A 22,209-nucleotide genomic window follows, 5' to 3' on the forward strand; every position below is an offset into this window, starting at 1 on the left:
CACTGTTTCAATATAATTTTATTAGCAGTTATTAACATCAGAATTCACATTTACAGGTTCCAAAGGACTGCCTTAGAAAATTCTAAAGTATATGTAATTAGATTTTAACAGTAAGGTAGAACATATTCTCATTACAGCACAGCCCTTAAGAAGTCAAGAATAATACTGAGAATTAAGTACAGTTCTATCAAGAACTAGAAACGAATTCTGTGTGCATAGTGTCACTTAAAGTTCCATGGAAGTATAATATATGTCTATGGATGTGAATTTCAGTGGCAAACATCACTGACTTCCAAACAACCGACACCAAAGGAATTCCCAATCAAAACACAAGCACAGAGGCTTTCAATTAATATAGAGCTATGATAATCCTATAAAGAGACCCTGAATCCTTAAGTCTTGTAATATGAGTTTATGCTGTGACACTAGTACAAAACACATCAACACTAATGCATAGATTCTGACACATTATGACAACAGGATACTAAAGATAGCCTTTTTCTGTATCAGAAAATGCTGAGTTTTCCAGTGTAGTGTAGGCTGGTCATTGCTGATCTAGTGAAATTCTGTATCCTCCAGCCTGAGCAGTATTGTAGGATTCACAAATATTACATTTCATGCCTAATATATGGAACTGGACTGTAGATCTTCCATTGCAATCATTGCAAAGAATCTGAAAAGAGATGAATTCAAATTAAGTGTATTAAACCTTATAAAGTGGCACTGTCTGCTCAAAATAATTTCTTAAAAATCACACTGAAGATGTGAAAACACACATTTAAAAGTCTAAATATTTCCATAAATAATATCTTTTATTCGTTCACTGAAAACTCTAAGAGGCTATTAAGGCAGCTTTGAATTTAGAAAATGAAAACGTAAATTTGAGCCAAGAAGTCTTATTTTAAAATAGTTCCCAAATATTATAAATAGTACCAGCACAAAAATTAACATAGGCATAATCAGATCAACACCTATACAAATTACATATGATTTCATTATTTTTCATTGACACTGAGAAAATTATCTTAATTAATAAAACAAATTTTTACATATAGTATTTTTGCTCACTCTTTAATATACTAAATTCCTAATCTTCCATGCCTCAAGAATGAATTACAGTCCAAAAGAGTATTTTCTAAAGTTGAACAGACAAGCTTTCAGCTCATCCCTAAAATAACAAGATGCCATGTAGGAATTAATCTCTTCTAGTACTGAGATCCCCAAAAATAAAAAAGGTATTAACCTGAACGTATTTATAGGTTACCAGGAAAAGTGGGTGGGAGGGGTAAATTCAGAAGTTTGAGATTTACCAATGTTAGTCATCATATAGAAAAATAGATTTTTTTTTTCAAAGTTACTTTTGTATAGCACAGGGAACTATCTTCAATATCTTGTAATAACCTTTAATGGAAAAATGAATATATGTATGTATATGCATAACTGGGATATTGTGCTGTACACCAGAGAAAGACACATTGTAATTGACTGTATTAGAATAAAAAAAAAAAAAACCTAAAATAGATCAATACATTACTATGTAAGAAAAGTACTAGCTTTAGAATAGTCACACCGTAATAAGTAGAAAATGTCCAAATTTGCTATAAATTATAATTTGGAAAATAATTCTTTTAAGAATATGATCTAAATGCAGAAAGTAGACTGGTCATTGCCTAGAACTAGGGGATTGAGGAATGGTTGCTAATGGGTACAGGGTTTCCTTCTGGGGTGAAAAAATATTCTAAAATTAATGGTGGTTATGTTGCAAAACTCCAGTATACTAAAAAGCACTGAATTGTACATTTTAAATGGATGAGTCATATGGTATGTGAATTATATCTCAATAAAAGCTGTCTTTTAAAAAATGATCTAAAGAGGACTTGGCACTCTACAGCCTCCAGTAAAACATCACATGATTATCAGTTAGTACTACAAAAGCCATCTTTCATTGACTCTACCAACAATTCAATTATCCACATGACTTACGAAATGCTCCAGTGTGAATGAAACAAAAAATAATTTTTATTTGGCTTTGTTAAGTGGTTTTTACCCTTTTGTGTAAAAGTGTTTCAACTAAAGGTGTTTTGAAAATTCATATGTCCAAAAATTATTAAAGCACCAGACAGCTATCTACTTTTCAATTCTAATCTATAATTCAATCACTAGGCTGAGACTAAACAACAGCACATTTCAGTTAATGGAGAAAAGATGATCATTCTCCATAAGGCAAATGACAAAGAAATACTTCTATGTTAGGTTGCAGACTAAGACCAGGTTTTAAAAGTCTTAGAATAAAAAGGACAATAAACATTAAAAACCAAAATTAACCTTCAAAAACAAAATCCACAAACATGTTTGCCTGAAATAAAATTTTAAATAATTAAAATTAAAACATAATTAAAATAAAATATCAGATCAGTAATCCACCTCTACTCAGTTACATTACTGACTCTGCTAAGTAATGTGTAAATAATTTAGAATAAAGTTTTGCCTGCCATCTAGTGTTGGGAAGAATTGCCACAAAGGTATTCTTTGATTTTTCTTTTTCGTCTTTTAAGTTCACAGTTAACTAAAATTTAAAGATTATTTTGTCCTTCCAGTAATCACCACATTGGCATCTATGCCAAAACAGTATTTTTCAGACAGACTTGAGCAAAGGGGCAAAAATAAACATGAACAGCAACAAGGAACCTGAATAGTTTTAAGCACTGATTCTACTCACATCCACAGTCATGTTCTGATACTCTGATGGCATAGGAGTCTGTGCTACCTCATCATCCAGCTGCCTCCAGTACCTAGTCATATCTAAAGCAGAGTGCATACATAATGGACACCTGTAGCCTCTAGAAAAGACAGAAGAGTTATTTTCCAAACATTAAATGGAGAGTATATCAACTCAGGCAAACAAGAAGACACATGCTAACTGGTACACAAACCATCCAAGACAGGGCATTATTCTATATTTTAAGATAATCCATTACAAACCTGGGAACTTTATACTATAAAAGTTTTCTATTAAATCCTGATCATAGGGTACTTTTTAAAATCTACCTTTTTTCCCTCAGTTCTCTAAAATAGAGAGAAATTATTCTATGCTCTTTGTAGAATACACTCAATATATTTTAAAAACCAATTAAACTGCTTTTTAGCTAAACAACCTTAATTTCTTAATATATTCAGTCAAAGAAGAGACTGCATTCCTTAAAACTTAATTCAGATCATATTATTTCCTTTCTAGATTTTTTGCTCCTTTGTTTTTTTTTAATTAGAGGTACCGGAGATTGAACCCAGAATCTCATGCATGCTAAGCACGTGCTCTACCACTCAGCTATACCCACCCCCTATATTACTTCCTTTCTAAAACTTCAGAAAAAGTTTCCTTTTATCAGGCTCTTAAATAAAATTAAAATTTCTGCTCATTAATTTGCAGGAGCAAAACACATTTACACAGTCTCCTCTTTCCTATTTGCATCTCATTTTACCATCCCTTCCCCACGATAAAGTCAGCATTAACTAAATCTTGTTATCAGATTTTTTTGCACATCATTATATTTGGCCAACATAACTCAGAATTTTGCACAACATGCCTCAGCATCTTTACTTTTTACAACACTATGACTGCCACTGGCAAAGACTGAACTCCCCAGTAAGCACAGCCAGAAAATAAGAGGAATCTGTCTCAAGTTGTGGGATGAGACAAGGCATAATAGAAACATGGGAACAATGGTGCAGTCCCACACCCCCCAACAAGCTTTCTCCAATTTAACACCACTCATCTACCCTACCTATCTTGAGAAATATATGTGCCATATCCAATATGGTATAAGTAACTGCAAGGTTTGCCTATTTCTTCCTCCTCTCAAGAAAAATAAAAAAGAAAACGGACATCTTACAATTACAATTTTTTTAAACCCCATCACATACTCACTCTTTCAACATTTCTTCATAACACGTTCTGAAAGTAAACATAATATTATTTTAGTAAAGCAAAAAGTATCTCCACTATTTTCAAACATTTTTGAGGAAAAATACAGGTTACTTTACCTATGTAGAAGATGTCCACATGGCAAGACATGAGCAACAATACGGGATGTGTGAATGTCCTGTAAAAGTAAACAAACATTAGTGCTTACATGAAGACAATATAAATACCCAGTATTTCAAATTCAAGAGAGGATATTTCCAAAGCAAAAAATACTTTAAGCTTACCTCCAAACATATTGGACAATCCTGCCGGGAAACATTTTCAATACACTGTTCAAAACGGAAACTAAAATTACCACAAGCTTAACTAGATGGAAATGATATAACTAATAAAAACTAACAATGGAAACAGTATCAACTTACTAAAGATAGTAATTATTAACATTAATGCATGTTTCTTATACATCAGACAAGAACTGACTGATAAACTCACAACTATTTCAGGCTTTGCACATTACCTGAAACAATGAAATTGCTTATTACACCTTATTCAAATTATCTTTATTTTACAGATAAGGAAATTTAGTTGAGCCAAGATTTACCAAACATTCAGAGATAACAATGTTTGGAACCCTTTTATTTTATATGTCTTTTACTCTAAAGCTAAACTGCTTAATAATGCTATTAATAGTAACAGTTCATATTACAGAGTTTTTACTACATGCCATATATCAAGTTTAATACCAGCATTAGCTCATTAATTCCCACAACTCTAAATGAAACAGGTACAATTATTACCCCATTTTACAGGTGAGGTATTTGAGGCCCAGAGAAGCTAAATAACTCCCAAAATTACACACTAGCAAGAGGTAAAAATATAATTTGAGCACCAACAGTCTGCACCCATGGCCTGCATTCTTAACTTCACAAGACAGTGTCTGATTAGGTGTGGGGAGATAAAAGAAAGCACCAAACTATGGACGATGCCCAGGTTTTTTTAAGCACTTAAGTAGATGTAGGACCATTTACTAACATAGACAGTAAAAAACAACTGAGAAATCAAATAAAAACACCACAAGAGAAAGTAAATATAGTTTCCTAAAGACAGCATGGCATATCTTGCTATCACCCCAAACTCAAGTCTGTAAAACCCAACTCAATCTTGTATCTTCTACAAATTTCAATCTATTAATCAAGTACTTTAAGCCAGTGCTAAAAACCTTGGGAGTCATCTTTATTCAGCCTCGTTCTTTCTCCTTCATACCTTGTCACCATATCCCATATGTTCATTACTCAACTCAATTTCTCTCACCACTTTAGGATTTTAGGCACATTATTATCTAGTATCTATTTTTTAAAAACCCTCATTAGTCTCTCCATTCTGTAAATTACTGGATAGAATCAGTAATATAAATGACAGTTTATTAGATTTTTTCCTAAATAATGAAAAATAATTTTTAAAGGGCCTGGGATCATGATACAACAGCCACATCCAAATTAAAAGTATTTCTGTCTAATTATGAAAGAAATACTGAATTTTCTTGGAATGCTGTGCTAACAAAAGGTTACACTGCTCTGTATTTCTCCTGTACTAGACATTTTGAAAGCTATTCTTAAAACCAGTACCATAAGCTAATTTAGAAGTTGTCTACATTTACTAATAATTGATATAAGCATTCTTACACCTATAAAGAAAAGGAACTGTAGACCAGAAATTCTGAGGTGTATACTTTAGAACATCTACTTCTTAATAATGCTTAAAAATAAAAAGCAATACAGTTGAGCTTGGTAATATCTGATAATTAGCATGCTTTTAAACAAATTAGGATTTAAGCTGTTTTCAAAAACATTGTAATACTTTTCAAATCTCACAAACTGAATTATATACCTTGTGCTTTCCTCGGAGATTCATAGCGAGGCATAAGTTACATTTCGAACAGTGGAAAAAATCTTCCTTTGGACCAATCCTAAAAAATACATGAAAAACTAAAGATTAGATTCGTTTTTTACTACAGTGATTTGTTCATTACAAAGGTTCAGTTTCACTGTAAAGAAAGTTCAAACCACACTGAGGAATATGAGGTACACCCCTACCTTCCCAACATCACTCCCCAAATGTAAGCACTATAAACAGAATGGTATCTACTCTTCCATGTTTTTACTACAAAATTGCACATATATATACATACATACACACTTAGGGTTTTATTTTTTACATAAATGGATTCTTTCTACACATCCTGTTCTGAAACATTTTTTCCACTTCACAATCTTTCCTGAAGAGTATTCTATGAATGACTACATATGACCTCATTCTTCTTTATAGTTACATTGTACTACATGGTATGGATATGTCATAATTTTTTAGTATTCCTTTATTATATACTTTACTATCTTTAGTTAATACAATATATAATAAATATCCGTATACACACATCACTTAACCTATATGTTGATGATTTTTATAAGTTTCCTAAAAGTGAAACTATGGAGTCAGAGGGCACTGCATCATCAGTTCTTATACTGCCAAACCGACCTCCAAAGATATACTAACTTATACTTCCACAACAGTGCGTGACAGCACCCATGCTCCCCACTCCTAGCCAACACTGGTTACCTATATGACAGACCACTAAAAAATGTCATTTTAATTTGTATTTTTCAAATGAGACAGAGCACATTTTAATGTTTATGAACTATCTGGATTTCTCTTGTGGATTTTCTATTCATGTACCCGGTTCATTTTTCTACTAGGGTATTTGTCTTTTAATCAATTTAAAGGAGCTCTTTTTATTTTTTAATTGAAGTATGTAACTGATTTACAATATCATATTAGTTTCAAGTGTAGAGCATAGTGATCAAATATTTTTATAAATTATACTCTATTTAGAGTTATTACAAAGTAATGGTTATGTTTTCCTGTGCGGTACCATATATTCTTGCTGCTTATCTATTTTATGCATAGGAGTCTGTATCTCTTAATCACCTACCCCTGTATCTTATCTCTCCCTCCCATCTTTCTCACCACTTGGTATCCACTAATTTGTTTTCTGTATCTGTGAGTTGGTTTTTGTTTTGTTATATACATTCGTTTCTTTTATTTTTTAGATTCCACATGTAAGCGATAACATACATCATTTGTCTTTCTCTGACTTTTCCTAAGCATATTCTGTAGGTCCATCCATGGCATTGTAAATGGCAGAATTTCACTGTTTTCTATAGCTGAGTAACATTCCATTTTGTGTCTCTGTGTATATGTGTATGTATATACACAATAATACATCTTCTTTAACCATTCATCTGTTGGTGTACACTTGGGTTGCTTCCATATCTTGGCTACTGTAAATAATGCTGTTTATGAACATTGGGGTGCCTTTGTTGAATTAGTGTTTTCATTTTTTTCAGATATGTTACCCAGGAACAGAAGAGCATGTGGTCGTTATATTTTTAGTTTTTTGAGGAACCTAATTTAAAGGAACTCTTTACATATCTTGGGTATTAATTTTTTTCATTTGCATATGCTACAATTACTTTTCTGGTATATCATCTTTTTTTTTTTTTGGTATGTTTTGTCATACAGCCATTTTAATGCCTGTGTAATAAAAAGCCAATGATACTCTCCTTTATGGCTTATGCTCCTGCCTCTTGTTTTAGAAAAACTTTTGAAACCTATAGGTCATAAACATATACACTTCTAATACTATGACTTTTAATTTTTATATTTTGTTTCCATCCATTTGAAATGTAGTATGTACAGTAAACATGAGATTGCTAGTTGTCCCCAAATTTATTTTATCCCCTTCTTGGACAACAACAGAACATTTAGCTAGGCACAGGGCTGCCTGAATAAAGACTATTTTCTAACTTCTCTGGAGGTTGTGAACAGAAGATACAAATGAAAATTCTATTCTGTGCCCTCAGGAGAAAAGAGTATAACTTTCTTTCACCTATTTTCCCCTTTCCACTGACCAGAATATGAGGTCTTTTAAACCATGCAGACAAGAAAATATCTTATGGACGGCCAGGCAAAAAAAATAACTACATGGTTCAGATTTTTCCATGAGAAATATAAACTTCTGTCTTTCTTGAGCCACTTGTTAATTTGGGTTTCTGTTGCAACACACTAAAAACGTATTCTAATGAATGCACAGTTTTAGCAATCAATTTTTGTTTCCCAAATGGGTAATTAATTACCTTAATGTCCTTTCCCCTGATTTGAAATATCACTTGTTATAAATTCATATTTATAAATATGTGAATGTATATACACAAAGTGTTTTTCCCTTTATCAATGTCTATTCTTTCACAAAGAACACACCGTTCAAATTACTGTAACTTTACCATGTTTTGAAACGTGCAAAGGCAATCCCCTCCTTTTTCTTCCTTTTCAAAATCTGCTTAGCTGTGAATTTTCTCTTCCAGATGAAATTTACAATCAGCCTATCAAGTTCCACAGGTAAAACCCTGCAGGGAAGCTTTTCACTACTGCCCAAGATAGAATAACAGACAGAGACTGGATCTACCCTCCTCCCTAAAACAACCACAAAACCCAAACAAGATCTACGAAACAAGTTTCACTGAACATCAGGCAATGAAAGACAAGGATCTGTGAGATACAGGAAACAAATTAAGTGAACCCTACAACCGCCCCAGCTTATTGCCTAGAGCATTTTCAGGTAGTAGGACAAGCTGGAGGAGGTGAGGCAGAGCCAGGAAGACTTCCTGATTGAGAAGATGAACTGAGAGTCCAAGGAAACCAAAGCAGCTGGAGTTCACAGGACAGAGTACGAGAGAGGGCAGAGCTGCACGGAGGAACCTCTCAAGTTTAGCAGGATACACATCAGTGCATGCATGTGCGAAACCACCCAAGGCCAGGGAAAGAATCATTCAAGGGAACTAAAGGCACAGTGCTCGCCTTTCACACATGGCCAGGATCAGTGCTTATTTCCATAAGTCAGACTGGAAAACCTTAGAATTCATGGAGTATCAGGTAGAGTACTTGGAAGGTACTGCCTCAGTAGTGAGGAATGATTACTCCTAGAACAAGCACACCTCCAGATCCATCTAACAAATTATAAGAGCAAGTCCCAAAAGTTCCAAACTGTTTCCAAGTAACTTAACTGCATCACAAAATAAAGCTCAAAAAAACTTATAGGAATATAAAAATATTCAGCACCCAACATGGTAAAAATCACAATGCTTGGTGTCCAATCGACAATGACCAGGCATGCAAAGAGGCAGGAAAACCTAACCCAAAAAGAAAAGAATAGTCAATCAATCAAAATTAATTCAGAAATGACACAGATGTTAGAATTAGCAGAGAAGGACATTAAACCAATTATTATAACCGTATTCCATAACCTCAAATAGTATAGACATGAAAGATATAAAAAAGACCCAAATTAAACTTCTAGATAAAAACTAGAAACAGTTGTTTGCTTATGATTTCTACATCTTTTGGTATGTTTTTTTATTCTTCCTTGCAAACTGAAAGAAAGTGATTTAAAATTCTCCAATGGGAACAAGGAGAAAGGACTGACATAGAACACTTAGAGCTCCAACAGCAACACTCCATTTCCTAAAATGAGTGGCCTGTTGTACTAGCATACTTTAAAACACACATATGTTACATATACGCTTTTGTATATATCTAACACTTCAGGATTTTTAGAAAGAAAAAAGTTCCAATATACCAACATGCCAGTAGCAGCTTGTCAGTGAGCGGTTGGACTGCAGGTTGGTTCATTTTCTATTCTTTCTACTTTTCTGTATTTTCCAATTTTTAAGCCTGAATTGACTTTATCAAAATTTCTGATATTTTTTCAAGAAGTAATTTATAAAAAGGAAAAATCTGCCCTAACTTTCTACCTTAGTTGCCGACAAAACACTTCATATAAAAGCATACTTTCTACCCCAAAGTTAAAATTTTAAATACATTTTAAATTGTTGATGGGCTAGTTAAATGATTATTGCAAAAGAGGCATAAAAAAACTTTTTAGAATAATGGAAATTTTTTAATCTTGTGTTGGTAATAACACAGGATATGTATTTGTCAAAAGTTACAGAACTGGACACTTAAAATGAATGCACTTTATAAGATGCAATTATATTCCAATTAAGTTTGATTTTAAAAACTGTATTGCTCAGATATATTACAAGTAATTAGGAAAGGACATTTTACATACAGTACCTACAAATTCCACAGTTTTCACAATGATACTGTTTCTTGTCCTTGTCAAATAGATGGCATATACTGCAATAATATTCTCCAAACAATGTGCTACATTCTTCACAAGTCTGTTGTGCCTAAAAAAAAAAACTAAAAAATTAGAATAAATGTATCAAAACATTTTGAATTACTATTTGAATATCCAGAATTTTTGTTAACATGTTTTATCTTTATAACTTTGAAAACATTTAAATCCAAGATATTGCTACTTTAAGAGTTAAAGAAGTCTTATTTACAATACTTTTAAATTTCTTAAACCACCTTAGTAAAAAATTTTTTAAAAGATAATAGAAATATGTGATAAAATCTTACATGTTGAATTTTTTCACAGTTTATGCACTGCACTTCCTTTACTTTAAAGCGATCTAGCTGATGATCTTCATGTTTATCATGACACAACCGGCAAGTATACAGCTTGTCACAACAAGGTGCCTAAACCCCAGGAGAGAAAAAGAGTTATAAGAAGCAAGAGAAGACAAGTTTGTAATGTAAAAAGAAATGTCTTTCCTCCTCCTCCTGGAACAAGGTCAAAGATTACAACCAGTAACTCATTTGGTAAACTGATCCTAAACATAACATTTCACTGTTTTCCCTTCAACACCTATACATCTGTATCAAGTTGAACACAACCTTGTCCTCAAAGACAGAAGAATTGTGAAGGATGGCAGTACAGACTGAAAAACTAATCTCACAACACCCTAAATTCATTTTCAACCTAAATGGCAGGCAGACAACTTCTATTCAGACATTTTCAGATAAATTCATTTACCTATTTCAACCCCTAAGCATTAAATATTATAAAGATTATATTTTAGTTCACTGATGTTTATTAACCATCAACTATGTCCCTGATACTTTAAAGGACGCAATAAAGATAGTCCTTGTTTTCAAGAGTGGCAAAGACTAACAGCTGTTCAACAAAATCTGCTCTCTCCTCCTTCCTGGGCACAGGATTACCCAGCTGTACTACAGTTTCCTTAATGTTAGCTGTAGCCAAGTGACTAAGTTCTTACCAACAGAATATGAGCAGAAACATTCAGTGCCACTCCTAGGCCTGAATATTAAGCAACTGGGCATGCCTCCTCCCTGCTCCCTTCTCCCTTTCCAACAGCTGAAACCTGGATATGGCAGCAACTCAGCTGATGACTATATGCCCTAAAACATGGCAAAATAACGCAATGGGAAAAGACCTGTCCCTGGAGTGATCCTATGGAACAAAGCCTCATTTCCAAACTGGATGACTTACCTTGAATTGTTAGGTAAGAATAAATAAACTCTATCCTTTAGTTCACTTACTATTGAGACTTTTTGTTACAGCAACTTAGCCTTACCCTAACTAGTACATCAAGAAGTTTCCAGGCCAGTAAGCTAACCTAACACTTTCTAGTACACTGTGACCTTTCAAATCCCCTTATTTCTGAAGACTTCCTATGCTGTGACTTCCTGTAACACAGTTCCTTCCTTATTTAACACTCAACTGGCTCCCTTTCTTTCCAATTCTACTTTTGTCCTAAATCTTAGTGACCTGCACATTCAATGGTAATCCCTCCAACACCCTGAGCTCTCCGTCCCTTTCTCACTTCCAATGGCCTTGTCCTCCAAGGCTCCTCAGCCACGTACTCTCAGGCATACCACAGTGGTTCTCAAATGTTTTGGCTTCAGGACCCATTTACACTCTTAAAAATTAGTAAGGATCCCAAAGAGGTTTTGTTTATGTGAATTATATCTATTGATACTTACCATATTATAAATTAAAACTTTTATTTTTTAAATACTTTTTTAAATTTTTTATTTTTTAGATTTTTTAAATACTTACTTCTTTCTAAAATAGCAACCAATTACATGTTAACATAAGTAACATATTTGAATGAAAAATGGCTACATTTTCCCACAAAATAGGTAGATTCTCATATCTGTTTCTGTATTCAATCAGTTTTGGTTAAGTATATAAAGAAACTTTGGCCTTACACAAATATGCAGTTGGAAAAGGGAGGTGTATTTTAACAGCTTTTTCAGAGAATTATGGATATTATTCTCTGATACTACACCAAAACTCAACAACTCTTAAAAACCACTAGCTACAACATGGAATCTGAAATTAATCAGTGAACTTTTCTGCCTGTTACATTAAAATCCATTGATCTATCTTGCATTTTGAATGGACCTTTTATTCATGCATTGGTCATTTGGAAAATACCAATTCACTGAGTTATGCACATCTTCCCAATGTGCCCACAACCGATATGCAGTATCAAAAAATCACATTAACATCACTACCCATATTATCAGAAAAGTCTTTAGGTACTGTGAAGCTTTCAAGCTAAGAAAGGCTAACACAAGTTTGTAAAATTCTAATTTTTACATGAAAGTTTGAATTTTGTCACTGCTGACTGTCTTCCTTGTAATGAGTGTCTAATTTCCCTATTTGAGAAAATATCCACCAAATACACAAGTTTGAAAAACTACAGTTCAAGTAAAAAGTGTGCCACTAAAAAAGGAACTAGTTCAGTTCATAATCCAGTTGTATAAGAGCTTCTCCTCAGAACAATCACCTAACTTCAGTTTGCAGAAGTGCTTGATGAAAACATCCCATTTCATCAAACATATAAAAAGACATGACTTCAAGGACTGGGATTTTATACAACTGATAATTTTATTGCTTTAATTTTATCAATGACACTTTAAGTGAAACTTTCTTTTTTTAAACTACAGGTGTAATACAGTTCAGTGCCACTGCCTTGATTCATGCTAAGGTGCCAGCAGTTTTAACTGTTAGTCTTACACACGCTGAAAAAGACAAGTAATGTCTTAGTATTAGAATGTAGTTTTCTAACGGCCCTCAGGAATCCCCAGGAGGCCAGTCACCATACTTTCAGAACCACTACTCTAGAACAAGAACTGAATCCTGTTTGTATCTTAATCTCAAGTATGAAATTCTCTAACCACTCCACCCTCTCTTTTTCAACTCATTCCAGTTCCTCCCTTGCACATACCCCAGTTTCTTCCTTCTCTCTTCCTCTACATACTCACCTACCCAGAATCCCAACTCTGGTTAAATCCAATTGTCGCCTACTCAACCTGCATAGGAACAGATAAATATGGCTAAAGTAAAAGCACCACCACACTGGCTGGTCTCTCTTGTAAGTCATAACCACTAATAAAAAGTAGGCTCTTACTTCCATGTTTCCCTAGTCAATTCCCTCATTCTTCTAGAGTCTAGCACCTAAGACCTAGATGATTACTTCACATCTCCTTTCTCTTTAAACCTCAAACACCCCTTCTTCCCCACTTACTGATGACCTTGCTTATTTCACTGTGAAATAGAAATAATCAAAAGAGAACATCCTCCCACAAACTCTGTCAACCTACTTGCAGATGTATGTCACTGTTCTTCCTTCTGTAGTCTACAGCCCATGTTTTCATCTAAAGCCACCTCCTCTACTCATGCACTGGAACCAGTCTTCTGCTGGGCTACTCAAAGGCAGAGCTCCTAGTTTTCCCTCTCCCTCCTGCATGATAAATTGGGTCATTTCTAAGAATATACAAATATGCTGCAACACCTCCCATCTTAAGGGAAAAAAAACCCATGATCCCAATCTCCCAGCAACGACAGCATCATTTTATTTAATTTATTTATTTTGCTCTCTTTCACAGCAAAACTCTAAGAATTGTCTACAAAAGCCATTTTCATTTCCACTATCGCCCTTCTCTCTTGAATCCGTGCCAAGCAGGCTTTGTCCTTATGCCTCCACTGAAACTTTTCTTGTCAGGATCACCAGTGACCTCCTTGCCAAATTTAAACGTCAATTTTCAGTTCTCATCTTACCCAAACAGCAGCATTTGATTTGGTTGGTTACTTCCTCCTTAAAACTCTTCACTAGGTCTCTGATATTTAACAAAGCTGGGGAGGCAAAAAAGCATTTTCTACTCATGGTCAAGTATCTCAGTGCTCTAAAACACAAATGTTACCTGCGTGGTTTCTTGGGGAGATGAGATGAGGGCTAAGATGCTGAATTCAGTTTTAGGCCTCAAGTTTGAAACTAACAGAACATCTCAGTGGAAATGGAATCATAAGGATAGCATTCAGTTTCCTTACAGAACACCCGGTGAATGACCTACTGTCAAAGAGCTTCATCCAGTGCGCAACGTTCACCACACCACAGCCTACAGAAAAGGCTTTAGGCTGTCCTTACAGGCCTCATGATTTTTTTTTTTTTTATTAAACAGGAACTTCTATCACCCCTATTTTACACATGGGGCACTTAAATAGTAGTTTTCTCAAAAGTACTGTGTTATTAAGAAGCAGAGCTAAGATCTGGGAGTAGGACTAGGGAATTTCAAAGCTGAAGCTTTCTAAGCAAAATCTTTTAACTGCTTCTTGCAAGAAAAATTAACTAACTTTAACTGGATGGATGCCAGTTTTTAAAGTTCTAGATTGGCGAGGAATTTTTCTCAAACAGCAAAAGTAACAGTGGATACATACTAAGCATTCTCCTATACATAAGTTCCTATTTAGTGGCAATTACATGACTATTTTCCTATTCCACACAGGTTTTTCTCCTTGGCAGGCTTAGGCATACTCACTGCCACTAAAATAAAGCTGGCAAGCTATAAAACGTATTTACTACGGGAGGTAAAACCGTACTCCGATTCTCCTCCACTTGTTTATCCCGATTCTGCTATTTCATCACACACCTGTAAGTGATCCTGGGAAAAAGCCAGCACTGGCCTGGGGATGCCTCAGTCTACTTTCAGCAGCAAAGGACTAAATAAATAAACCCATTGACAAAGTAACCGATGTGCAAGCCCATGTTCTTCCCAAGCAAGAAGAGTTCTGCTTATAAAATACAAAACAGGAGGAAAGGTGAGCCGTCGTCGCCGTGACAAAAACGCTCTCGACCGCAGGAACCCAGGTACGTGAAGGAAGGCATTCTGACAAACAGCTTGGCCTCAAAGTTAGCCCAACCTAACCGCCTGCCCACCCCGCCCCCAGCCCGGCCCGGCGGAAGCTCGGAGGGGAAGAGCCCAGTGAAGTCGTCACCTTCAGGAGACATCCTCTGTCATAATGCTCGCAGCCCCGCTGCCCTTGCTCCTCTCCGCGGGCGCCATCTTCCCGCGCCGAGGCCGCCATCTCCTCCACCTCCCCTCGCACTCCAAGAACCCTTCCCCGAGGATGAAAACTGAGCCCGCAGCAGCAGCACCGCTCTAGCCCACCGCTTCCCGGCTGCAGCTGCCACCGGAACCAAGATGGCGGTGGATCACGTGACCCGGGGCAGCCGGATTTCCGGTTCCCAGGACGACGGGCCGGAAGCGAAAGGAGACGCAATCTCTGTCGTCGGCGTTAGTCGGCTTTCGCTGCTAACGGTAATAACTCTTAGGTTGCTTTTCCTTTTCCCCCATCGCTACCCGTCCACACCCTGGGCGTGGTTCGGGGCGAGGAGAACCGCAGCGGCGCGGAGACGTTCGGTGGTCCCTGGGGTAGGACCGCCCTCCAGCCGCATCCGCACTTGTGACAGGGCGGCCCCGCCCTCGGCCGGCGGCGGCCGGAGCCTCGAGAATGGGGCGGAGCTCGGCCCGGCCTCTTGTCTGCGAGCGGGTAGCCGCCTCTGCTGGGCGCTCAGGTGCTCTCCATCGCAGTGAACACCTTGCTTAGGTCCCGTTCCCCTTTACTTCCTGTTCATACCTTCAGAATATATATTAACAAGTACTACGTACCAATCACCAGCTACGCCGTGGGGACAAAAAAAAAAAAAAAAAAACACAGCCCCACCGTGGCTTCATGAACTAATAGACTGGTAGGGGAGAAAGGTATTCATCAGAGAATCTCTGAAATAAATGTAGGATTACAGCCTTGAGAAGTGCTAGGAAGAAGTGTGTGTTCCTCAAGAGCTGGTACTAGAGGGGCTCTGACTTAATCTGGGTGTCAAGGAAGGTTTCCCTGGGGAAGCAGCACTTGAGCTGAAGGCTGAGGAGGAGCTAGTGTGACAAGGCCTTGTGGCAGAGAGAACGTCGTGCCTATAAAAGGCAGTGGAAAGGAAATGTATCAGCCTATAAAACTGAAATCAGGCGCCTCAGTGCATAGCTAATATGACTTGCCCTATTAAAGAGCCAAACCCAGAGAAAATTTTATGAGCAAAGGTGCAGGTGTTGGAAGAAAATTTTTGCCTTTGGCTTTGTAACATGATTTCATGTTACCTAAAACGTACTGGAACATACTGGGAAAGGTAAATACGGTCCCCCTAGCTTTGAAGTTACTAACTCTTGCCCTCTTAATTTTCTTTCAGTTCTGTTATGAGTTGCTAAAATCATGGTGAAATGTTGCTCGGCCATTGGATGTGCTTCTCGCTGTTTACCAAATTCCAAGTTAAAAGGACTGACATTTCACGTGTAAGATTTTGCTGCAGTTAAACCAAGTACTTTTGAATGTTAGAAAAAGCAAAAAGACAGTTCTCTTTAAATTTTCAAGTTTGAACTTTTGTTCCCAAGTTCTTTTTAAATAACCTTTTTAGTTGAATTGGAAGTGGCAGTGATACTTTTACCCGTTTACAATTTAGTTTGGGAACTTAAGATACTTGACAAGGTATCACCAGCTGATTAACAAAAATATCAAACTCATTTTTGCAAATATTGTTACTTTACATCTTAACATACCTTCAAAGAAATTCAGTGTTGTTTACATGTAGTTTACAATCTGAATGATCTTTGCCCAAATATATTCTATCCTTTCTATTTAGAAATAGATGAAGCTTATGTTGTAGAGAAAGAAAATGTAAGTTACAAATTCAGTCCAAGGGTTCTTTAGGTGTATTTCAGAGAAATCAAGATGGTCCTAATTTGGTATTTTAGCCATTCTTCTGGCATAGGAAAGAAGGAGCAATAAGATTTAATAATTACTCATTTGCTAAAGGTTCATTTTGCTGCTTTTGTACCACGGACTGTGCTGTGTGCTAGAGAAAGATCTGCTAACTACTTTGCTAGGTTAAGAGAAAATCAAAAATGAGTATGTGTACCCTACCTTATTCCAAAAAGGATTTGAACCAGCATGGAAAATCGGAAAAGATACGGTTATTGGCCTCCAGATCTCAAAAGGACTAGTGCTGATCTCCAGAACTCCGAACTCTGCAGGTGTTTTCTGCATTCATTCACTAAGCATTTATAGACCCGTTTTCTATAAAATGCTGTACTGAGCAATTTTTTTGATGCTTTCAGAGGAATGAAAGAACAAGTGTCTCTGAGATAAATTCCTCAGATAGGAAAAGGCTCAAGTGATATTCTTTATCACCAAGAAAAACCTTCAATTGTGGATCTTACTATAAAGTGTTAAATATTCTTTGAAACGTTTCTCTTTTATGATATGAGTATAATTTAAACAAGGGCCATCTGCCTGCAGCATGTTTGGTACAAAGATCTGACTGTTAAAACTGAAAGTTATGACAGCATGAATCATGATGGTTTCCTAAATATTCTAGTTCCTGAAAATAGTAACAAACTAGTTAAAGAATCAATGTAATCACAGCCTTAATTCAAGTGTATATCAATAGTGTTTAATTCTAAAATATTTTGTGTATTTTTTCTAGATTCCCAACAGATGAAAAGGTCAAAAGAAAATGGGTATTAGCAATGAAAAGACTTGATGTGAATGCTGCAGGCATTTGGGAGCCTAAAAAAGGAGATGTGTTGTGTTCAAGGCACTTTAAGAAGACAGATTTTGACCGAAGTGCTCCAAATATTAAACTGAAACCTGGAGTCATACCTTCTATCTTTGATTCCCCATCTCACTTACAGGTTTGTGATGAGATGCTACTTACCATCATTACTTTTTTTGTTTGTTTGTTTTCATATTCTTTTTCATCATAGGTTAATATAAGATTTTGAATATAGTTTCCTGTTCTATACAGTATAAACTTGTTTATTACTTTTTATGATACTATTTAAGAACCTTCATACTTGCTAACATTTTTATTGTTTGCTTATTAATTTGAAGTCCATTCTTCAAGTTTTTAGATGTATAAACTGCTGTTTCAGCTTTTGCAAAAAATAATAGGAGTATTTTGCCAGTAGCCACTCAGAAACAGCTGTACATTACTAAGGTTTGGTGAAGGGGACTGACCTTAGGAATTGATACAGCTCGAGATTTGTGTCAGAAAATGGAGGAACATAAGAGGGTTGAACTGAAGTTCCAAGTTGGCAGTCCTCTTCACACTAGAGCAGAAGTCTAGAGCAGAGCCTCTAACAGGCCCAAAATAGACTTTTAGAGCCACATACATTCAAGCTTAACGCCTAGGTAGGACTAAAAGAAAAAAAATCAAAAGAAATAAGGACAGGAGAAGGAAAAGAGAGAAAAGATCAGAAAAAGAAAAGAGAAGGATTAAGTAAACTCTAGTGAATTCTCTGTTTTTTCTCAGTGATATTAGTGCCAAGAGTGGGCTGCCTCACCCTCAATATCTCTCTTGACTATGTACCTGAAAGTGTATTTGCTTCCAAACTGATTCCAATGTGGACATTTCAGGGAGAGCCTGTGAGTTCCCACAACAATAGCAATGAACCTCCATTGAAAAGTATCTCCCTCCTGACAGCTGGAAACAAGGGAGTAGTCCAGAAGTGTGCCTACTCCCACGAAGTCTTGCTCACTCTCCGCAGCTGTTCATATTGCAACACGTGCATTATCAAGTAGAGACTGCTTCACTGTTTTCCATATTAGTAAATGTACAGTATCCTGTACAATTTGCTCTACAGAGTTTCTTTCCTGTAGCAAGGTGTCATCTATAATATTAAGAGGACCTTAAGAAGTATGAACATAATAAGTGAAATAAACCATAAATTACTTTCAAGAACTCTTTCCTAATAACAAAGATATTTTTCATTATAGGAAATTAGATGGATACAATCAAAAAAGAAAAATTAACAATAATCACATAATCCAGAGATAATACTCTGATGTGTCTCTTTCCAGTCATTTGTTTGTGTATGTTTGTATGTAAAGTCATCTGTATTATATATTCTTACAAAAATAATTATATTGTATGTCCTTTTTTATATGTTTCTTTCTTTTTTTAGCATTCATATAGTGCTTACTGTGTGCCAGACACTATTCTAAGCACTTTACATATGTATTAACTCATTTAGTCATCACAACAACATAAGAAATAAATACTATTATTATTCTTATTGACCACTTGAGGAAACTTAGGCACAGAAAGTTGGAATTCCTTCCCCAGGTCACACTGCTGTTAAAAGGCAGAGGCTGGATTTGAACCCAGGCATTATGGCTCCAAAGTTCACTCTTAACTACTATTTTCCATGATGTGAAATATTGTTTCACAACAGTGGCTTCAAACTTTAGTCTACATAAGCATTTTCCAGGGAACTTGTTTAAAATGCAGACTCCTGTGCCTCTCTCCCAAAGAATTTGATTCAGTAAGTTTGGTTTGGAGTCTAGGAATCTGCACTTTTTAACAAGCACTTCACAGGATTGTGTTACAGCTTTATGGATCACATTTTTAAGAGAAACTTACATAGAACATAATTTTTTTAACTAAACTTTATATTGAAATATAACGTGTATGTGGAAAAGTGCACACATCCTAAGTGTATAGACCAGTGAATTTTCACGAAGTGAATACACTCATGTAACTCCCCTCAGACCAAGATACAGAATATTACCAGTGCCCCAGAAGCTTCCCTCATGCTCCTTCCCAGTCACTACAGCCCCAAAGGTAACCACTGGCTTCTACCCAATCAGTTATAGAAATGGAGTCATGTAGTAGGTACTCTGTACTCTGGCTTCTTTAGCTCAACATTTTGTCCATGTGATTCATCCACACTGTAACATGTGATACTAGTCCATTTATTATCTTTGTGCTATAATATTCCATTGTATAAACAAGATATAATTTCTCCATTCTCCTGTTGATGAATATTTGGATTGTTTCATTTTGGGGTTATTATGAATGGTGCAACTACGAACATTTTTGTCCATGTTTTAACGCACTTATGTACACGTTTCTACAGAGTATGTGTATATTTCTGTTAGAAGTAGAATTGCTTGGTCCTAGGGTTCAGCCTGAGTAGATATTGCCATAGTTTTCCAAAGTGGCTTTGCCAATTTATAGTCCCACCATCAGCTTATAAAAGTTCCTCTACTTCTGAATCCTTGCTAGTACTTGGTGGTGTCATCTTTGCAGAGCATTTTTAATGACCATATAGCAGTTGATCATATGTATGAACAACAGTTTATTGTAATCAGTCCCCTCTATTGTATATAGGTTGTCATCTTTCACTATTTTAAACAGCATTATGATGAACATTATTGTAGTTGAATCTATGTAGATAGCCTTACTTCCTCAAACTGAATTCCTGGAAATAAATTTTGTTGAGTCAAAAATTATACACACTTTTAAGGATTTTGCTTTTGATACAGACCTCCCAAAGGCCCACAGTAATGCTTTAAAGTATCTGTCCACCCTAATCCTTAGTATAAGTTGTGTTTTTAACCTTTGCTAGAATTGATAGGCAAAAATGGCATCTTATTGTTTTAATTTATCTTTAAATGTTAGTGAGTTTCTACATTTTTTCATGTGTTTAGTAGACATTTGTATTTCTTCTTTTGTGAATTACTTATTCAGGTCCTCTTCTGTTTTCATCTTTTTCTAAGCTGTTTTGTAGCAACACTAGATACTAAGGATTTGAATCATTTAACTGCCATCTATGTTGCAGTTATTTTTTCTTATTTTTAGTTCTAATTATGGGGTTGGTTTGTTTTGTTTTTTGAAATTCAGACTTTTTAAAAGTAGTTCTATGTTTTCTCCTGTGCTGTCTAACTTTAGCCTTCCCCACCTTAAGATTATATAAATATTTCCCATATATTTTTCTGGTTCCTCTTGGTTTTCATTCTTACATACCTTTTCAGTACATAGAATTTCATTGTGGTTTATTATGTATAAAGGATATACCTGTTTTTCTTAATTAGTTCATTTTTTCATGATTTATAGCCTTTCTCCACTTACTTAGAATTCCATTTTTTATCCTAAAGGCTTTTCTCCACTTGATCTATTCAGATTTTTCCAAAAGAGTAGTATACTATTTTAACTATTATATAAGGACAATTATATAAGGACAAAAGTATCTACAATGATTGTTATTAACTATTCTTAACAGGGGAAAAAAGAAAAGCTTCATTGTAGGAAAAACTTCACCCTCAAAACCCTTCCAGTCACAAACCACAATCACCAGCTTGTTGGTGCTTCCTCAGGTACTGAAGAATTCCAGTCCCAGTTCACTTTTGTAAGTAAAATTACTTACTGGGCTAGTGTTGATATTTTTAAGATGAACATGTCCTCTCCATTAGGATTAAGCTTTTCATAATCATATTGAACAACGAGGAGATGAGGGTTTTTTTAAATACGTAATATTATAAAATAATATTGCTTCCCAGGGCCATTATATTTTTATATATTTGCAATAATGATACACAGGTAGTTAATCTTTTCTTATATATTTAGTTCAAAGAGTACTTTCACCAGGATATTTCAACCAATAAAATGCAATAATTAATTCCTCCCTTTAGATGTCATACTTTCTATATAAAAATATGTAATTTAAAAAATAGTTGTCTTTAGGTTTTCTTGAAGAATAATCATACACATTATAGAGTATTGAAGCTTGCATTTATTTCATTCATCTCATTGCCTGTTCATGTGAGAACCAGACCTGAAATCCAAATCTATTTTACTATCTTGGTTACTGTAACTTTATAATAATTCTTGAAATCAGGCAATGTTACTCATTCAACTTTATTCTTTTTCAAAGGTGCTTTGGATATTATAGGTCCTTTGCATTTTTATATGAATTTTAGAATCACCTTGCAAATTTTTACAAAAATCCTGCTATAGTTTTGGCTGGGATTGTTTTCAATCTACAGATCCATTTGGGAAGAACTGACATCTTAGTAAGACTATTTTTATGTCTTTCAACCCATAAACTTATTATATCTCTTCAGTTATTTACACCTTCTCAACAGTGTTTTGTAGTTTTCAGTGCACAGGTCTTTCACTTCTTTT

At 35.4% G+C, this 22,209-nt stretch overlaps 3 protein-coding genes across 9 annotated transcripts in view; 2 read left to right on the forward strand and 1 right to left on the reverse strand.

The window, feature by feature from the left end:
• Positions 1 to 15,655, reverse strand: RCHY1 (ring finger and CHY zinc finger domain containing 1). Of its 3 annotated transcripts, XM_010969327.3 has the most exons (9): positions 15,192 to 15,655; positions 10,463 to 10,582; positions 10,112 to 10,227; positions 5,810 to 5,888; positions 4,207 to 4,251; positions 4,042 to 4,100; positions 3,926 to 3,952; positions 2,720 to 2,840; positions 1 to 673 (listed from the first exon to the last, which is right to left on the reverse strand). In XM_010969327.3, exons 1-9 carry the CDS (start codon positions 15,279 to 15,281, stop codon positions 545 to 547), a joined length of 786 nt encoding a protein of 261 aa, XP_010967629.1. In that variant the 5' UTR covers positions 15,282 to 15,655; the 3' UTR covers positions 1 to 544. The 3 variants fall into 3 exon arrangements, with proteins under 3 accessions (XP_010967629.1, XP_074201437.1, XP_074201443.1); XM_074345336.1 differs by lacking the exons at positions 10,112 to 10,227; positions 10,463 to 10,582 and having other exon boundaries at positions 15,192 to 15,330; XM_074345342.1 differs by lacking the exons at positions 10,463 to 10,582; positions 15,192 to 15,655 and having other exon boundaries at positions 10,116 to 10,227.
• Positions 15,429 to 22,209, forward strand: part of THAP6 (THAP domain containing 6) — a 15,524-nt gene continuing 8,743 nt past the window's right edge. The window contains exons 1-4 of one of the 3 annotated variants that reach the window (XM_010969328.3): positions 15,429 to 15,514; positions 16,435 to 16,537; positions 17,728 to 17,935; positions 21,308 to 21,433. In XM_010969328.3, coding sequence (XP_010967630.1) covers positions 16,458 to 16,537; positions 17,728 to 17,935; positions 21,308 to 21,433 — 414 coding nt within the window. In that variant the 5' untranslated portion in view covers positions 15,429 to 15,514; positions 16,435 to 16,457. Of the gene's footprint in view, positions 15,515 to 16,434; positions 16,538 to 17,179; positions 17,276 to 17,727; positions 17,936 to 21,307; positions 21,434 to 22,209 lie in introns of those variants that run through there. The other 2 variants (XM_010969329.3, XM_045506139.2) reach the window with 2 other exon arrangements.
• ODAPH (odontogenesis associated phosphoprotein) overlaps positions 17,801 to 22,209 on the forward strand; it is a 36,508-nt gene continuing 32,099 nt past the window's right edge. For 2 of the 3 annotated variants that reach the window (XM_010969406.3, XM_074345365.1), the window contains exon 1: positions 17,801 to 17,935. The gene's annotated coding sequence lies outside the window, so the exon portion shown is untranslated. Of the gene's footprint in view, positions 17,936 to 21,309; positions 21,434 to 22,209 lie in introns of those variants that run through there. The other variant, XM_074345367.1, reaches the window with a different exon arrangement.

The sequence above is a fragment of the Camelus bactrianus genome, chromosome 2, assembly GCF_048773025.1.
Source record: "Camelus bactrianus isolate YW-2024 breed Bactrian camel chromosome 2, ASM4877302v1, whole genome shotgun sequence".
NCBI lineage: Eukaryota > Metazoa > Chordata > Mammalia > Artiodactyla > Camelidae > Camelus > Camelus bactrianus.

Excerpts from the sequence above, each read along its gene's own strand:
- RCHY1 (XM_010969327.3), bottom strand. The coding sequence starts at position 15,281 with ATGGCGGCCTCGGCGCGGGAAGATGGCGCCCGCGGAGAGGAGCAAGGG. Across the intron at positions 10,583-15,191 it reads ACAGAGGATGTCTCCTGAAG|GCACCTTGTTGTGACAAGCT; the intron begins GTGACGACTTCA and ends CCTGGGGTTTAG. Across the intron at positions 10,228-10,462 it reads ACTGTGAAAAAATTCAACAT|GCACAACAGACTTGTGAAGA; the intron begins GTAAGATTTTAT and ends TTTTTTTTTTAG.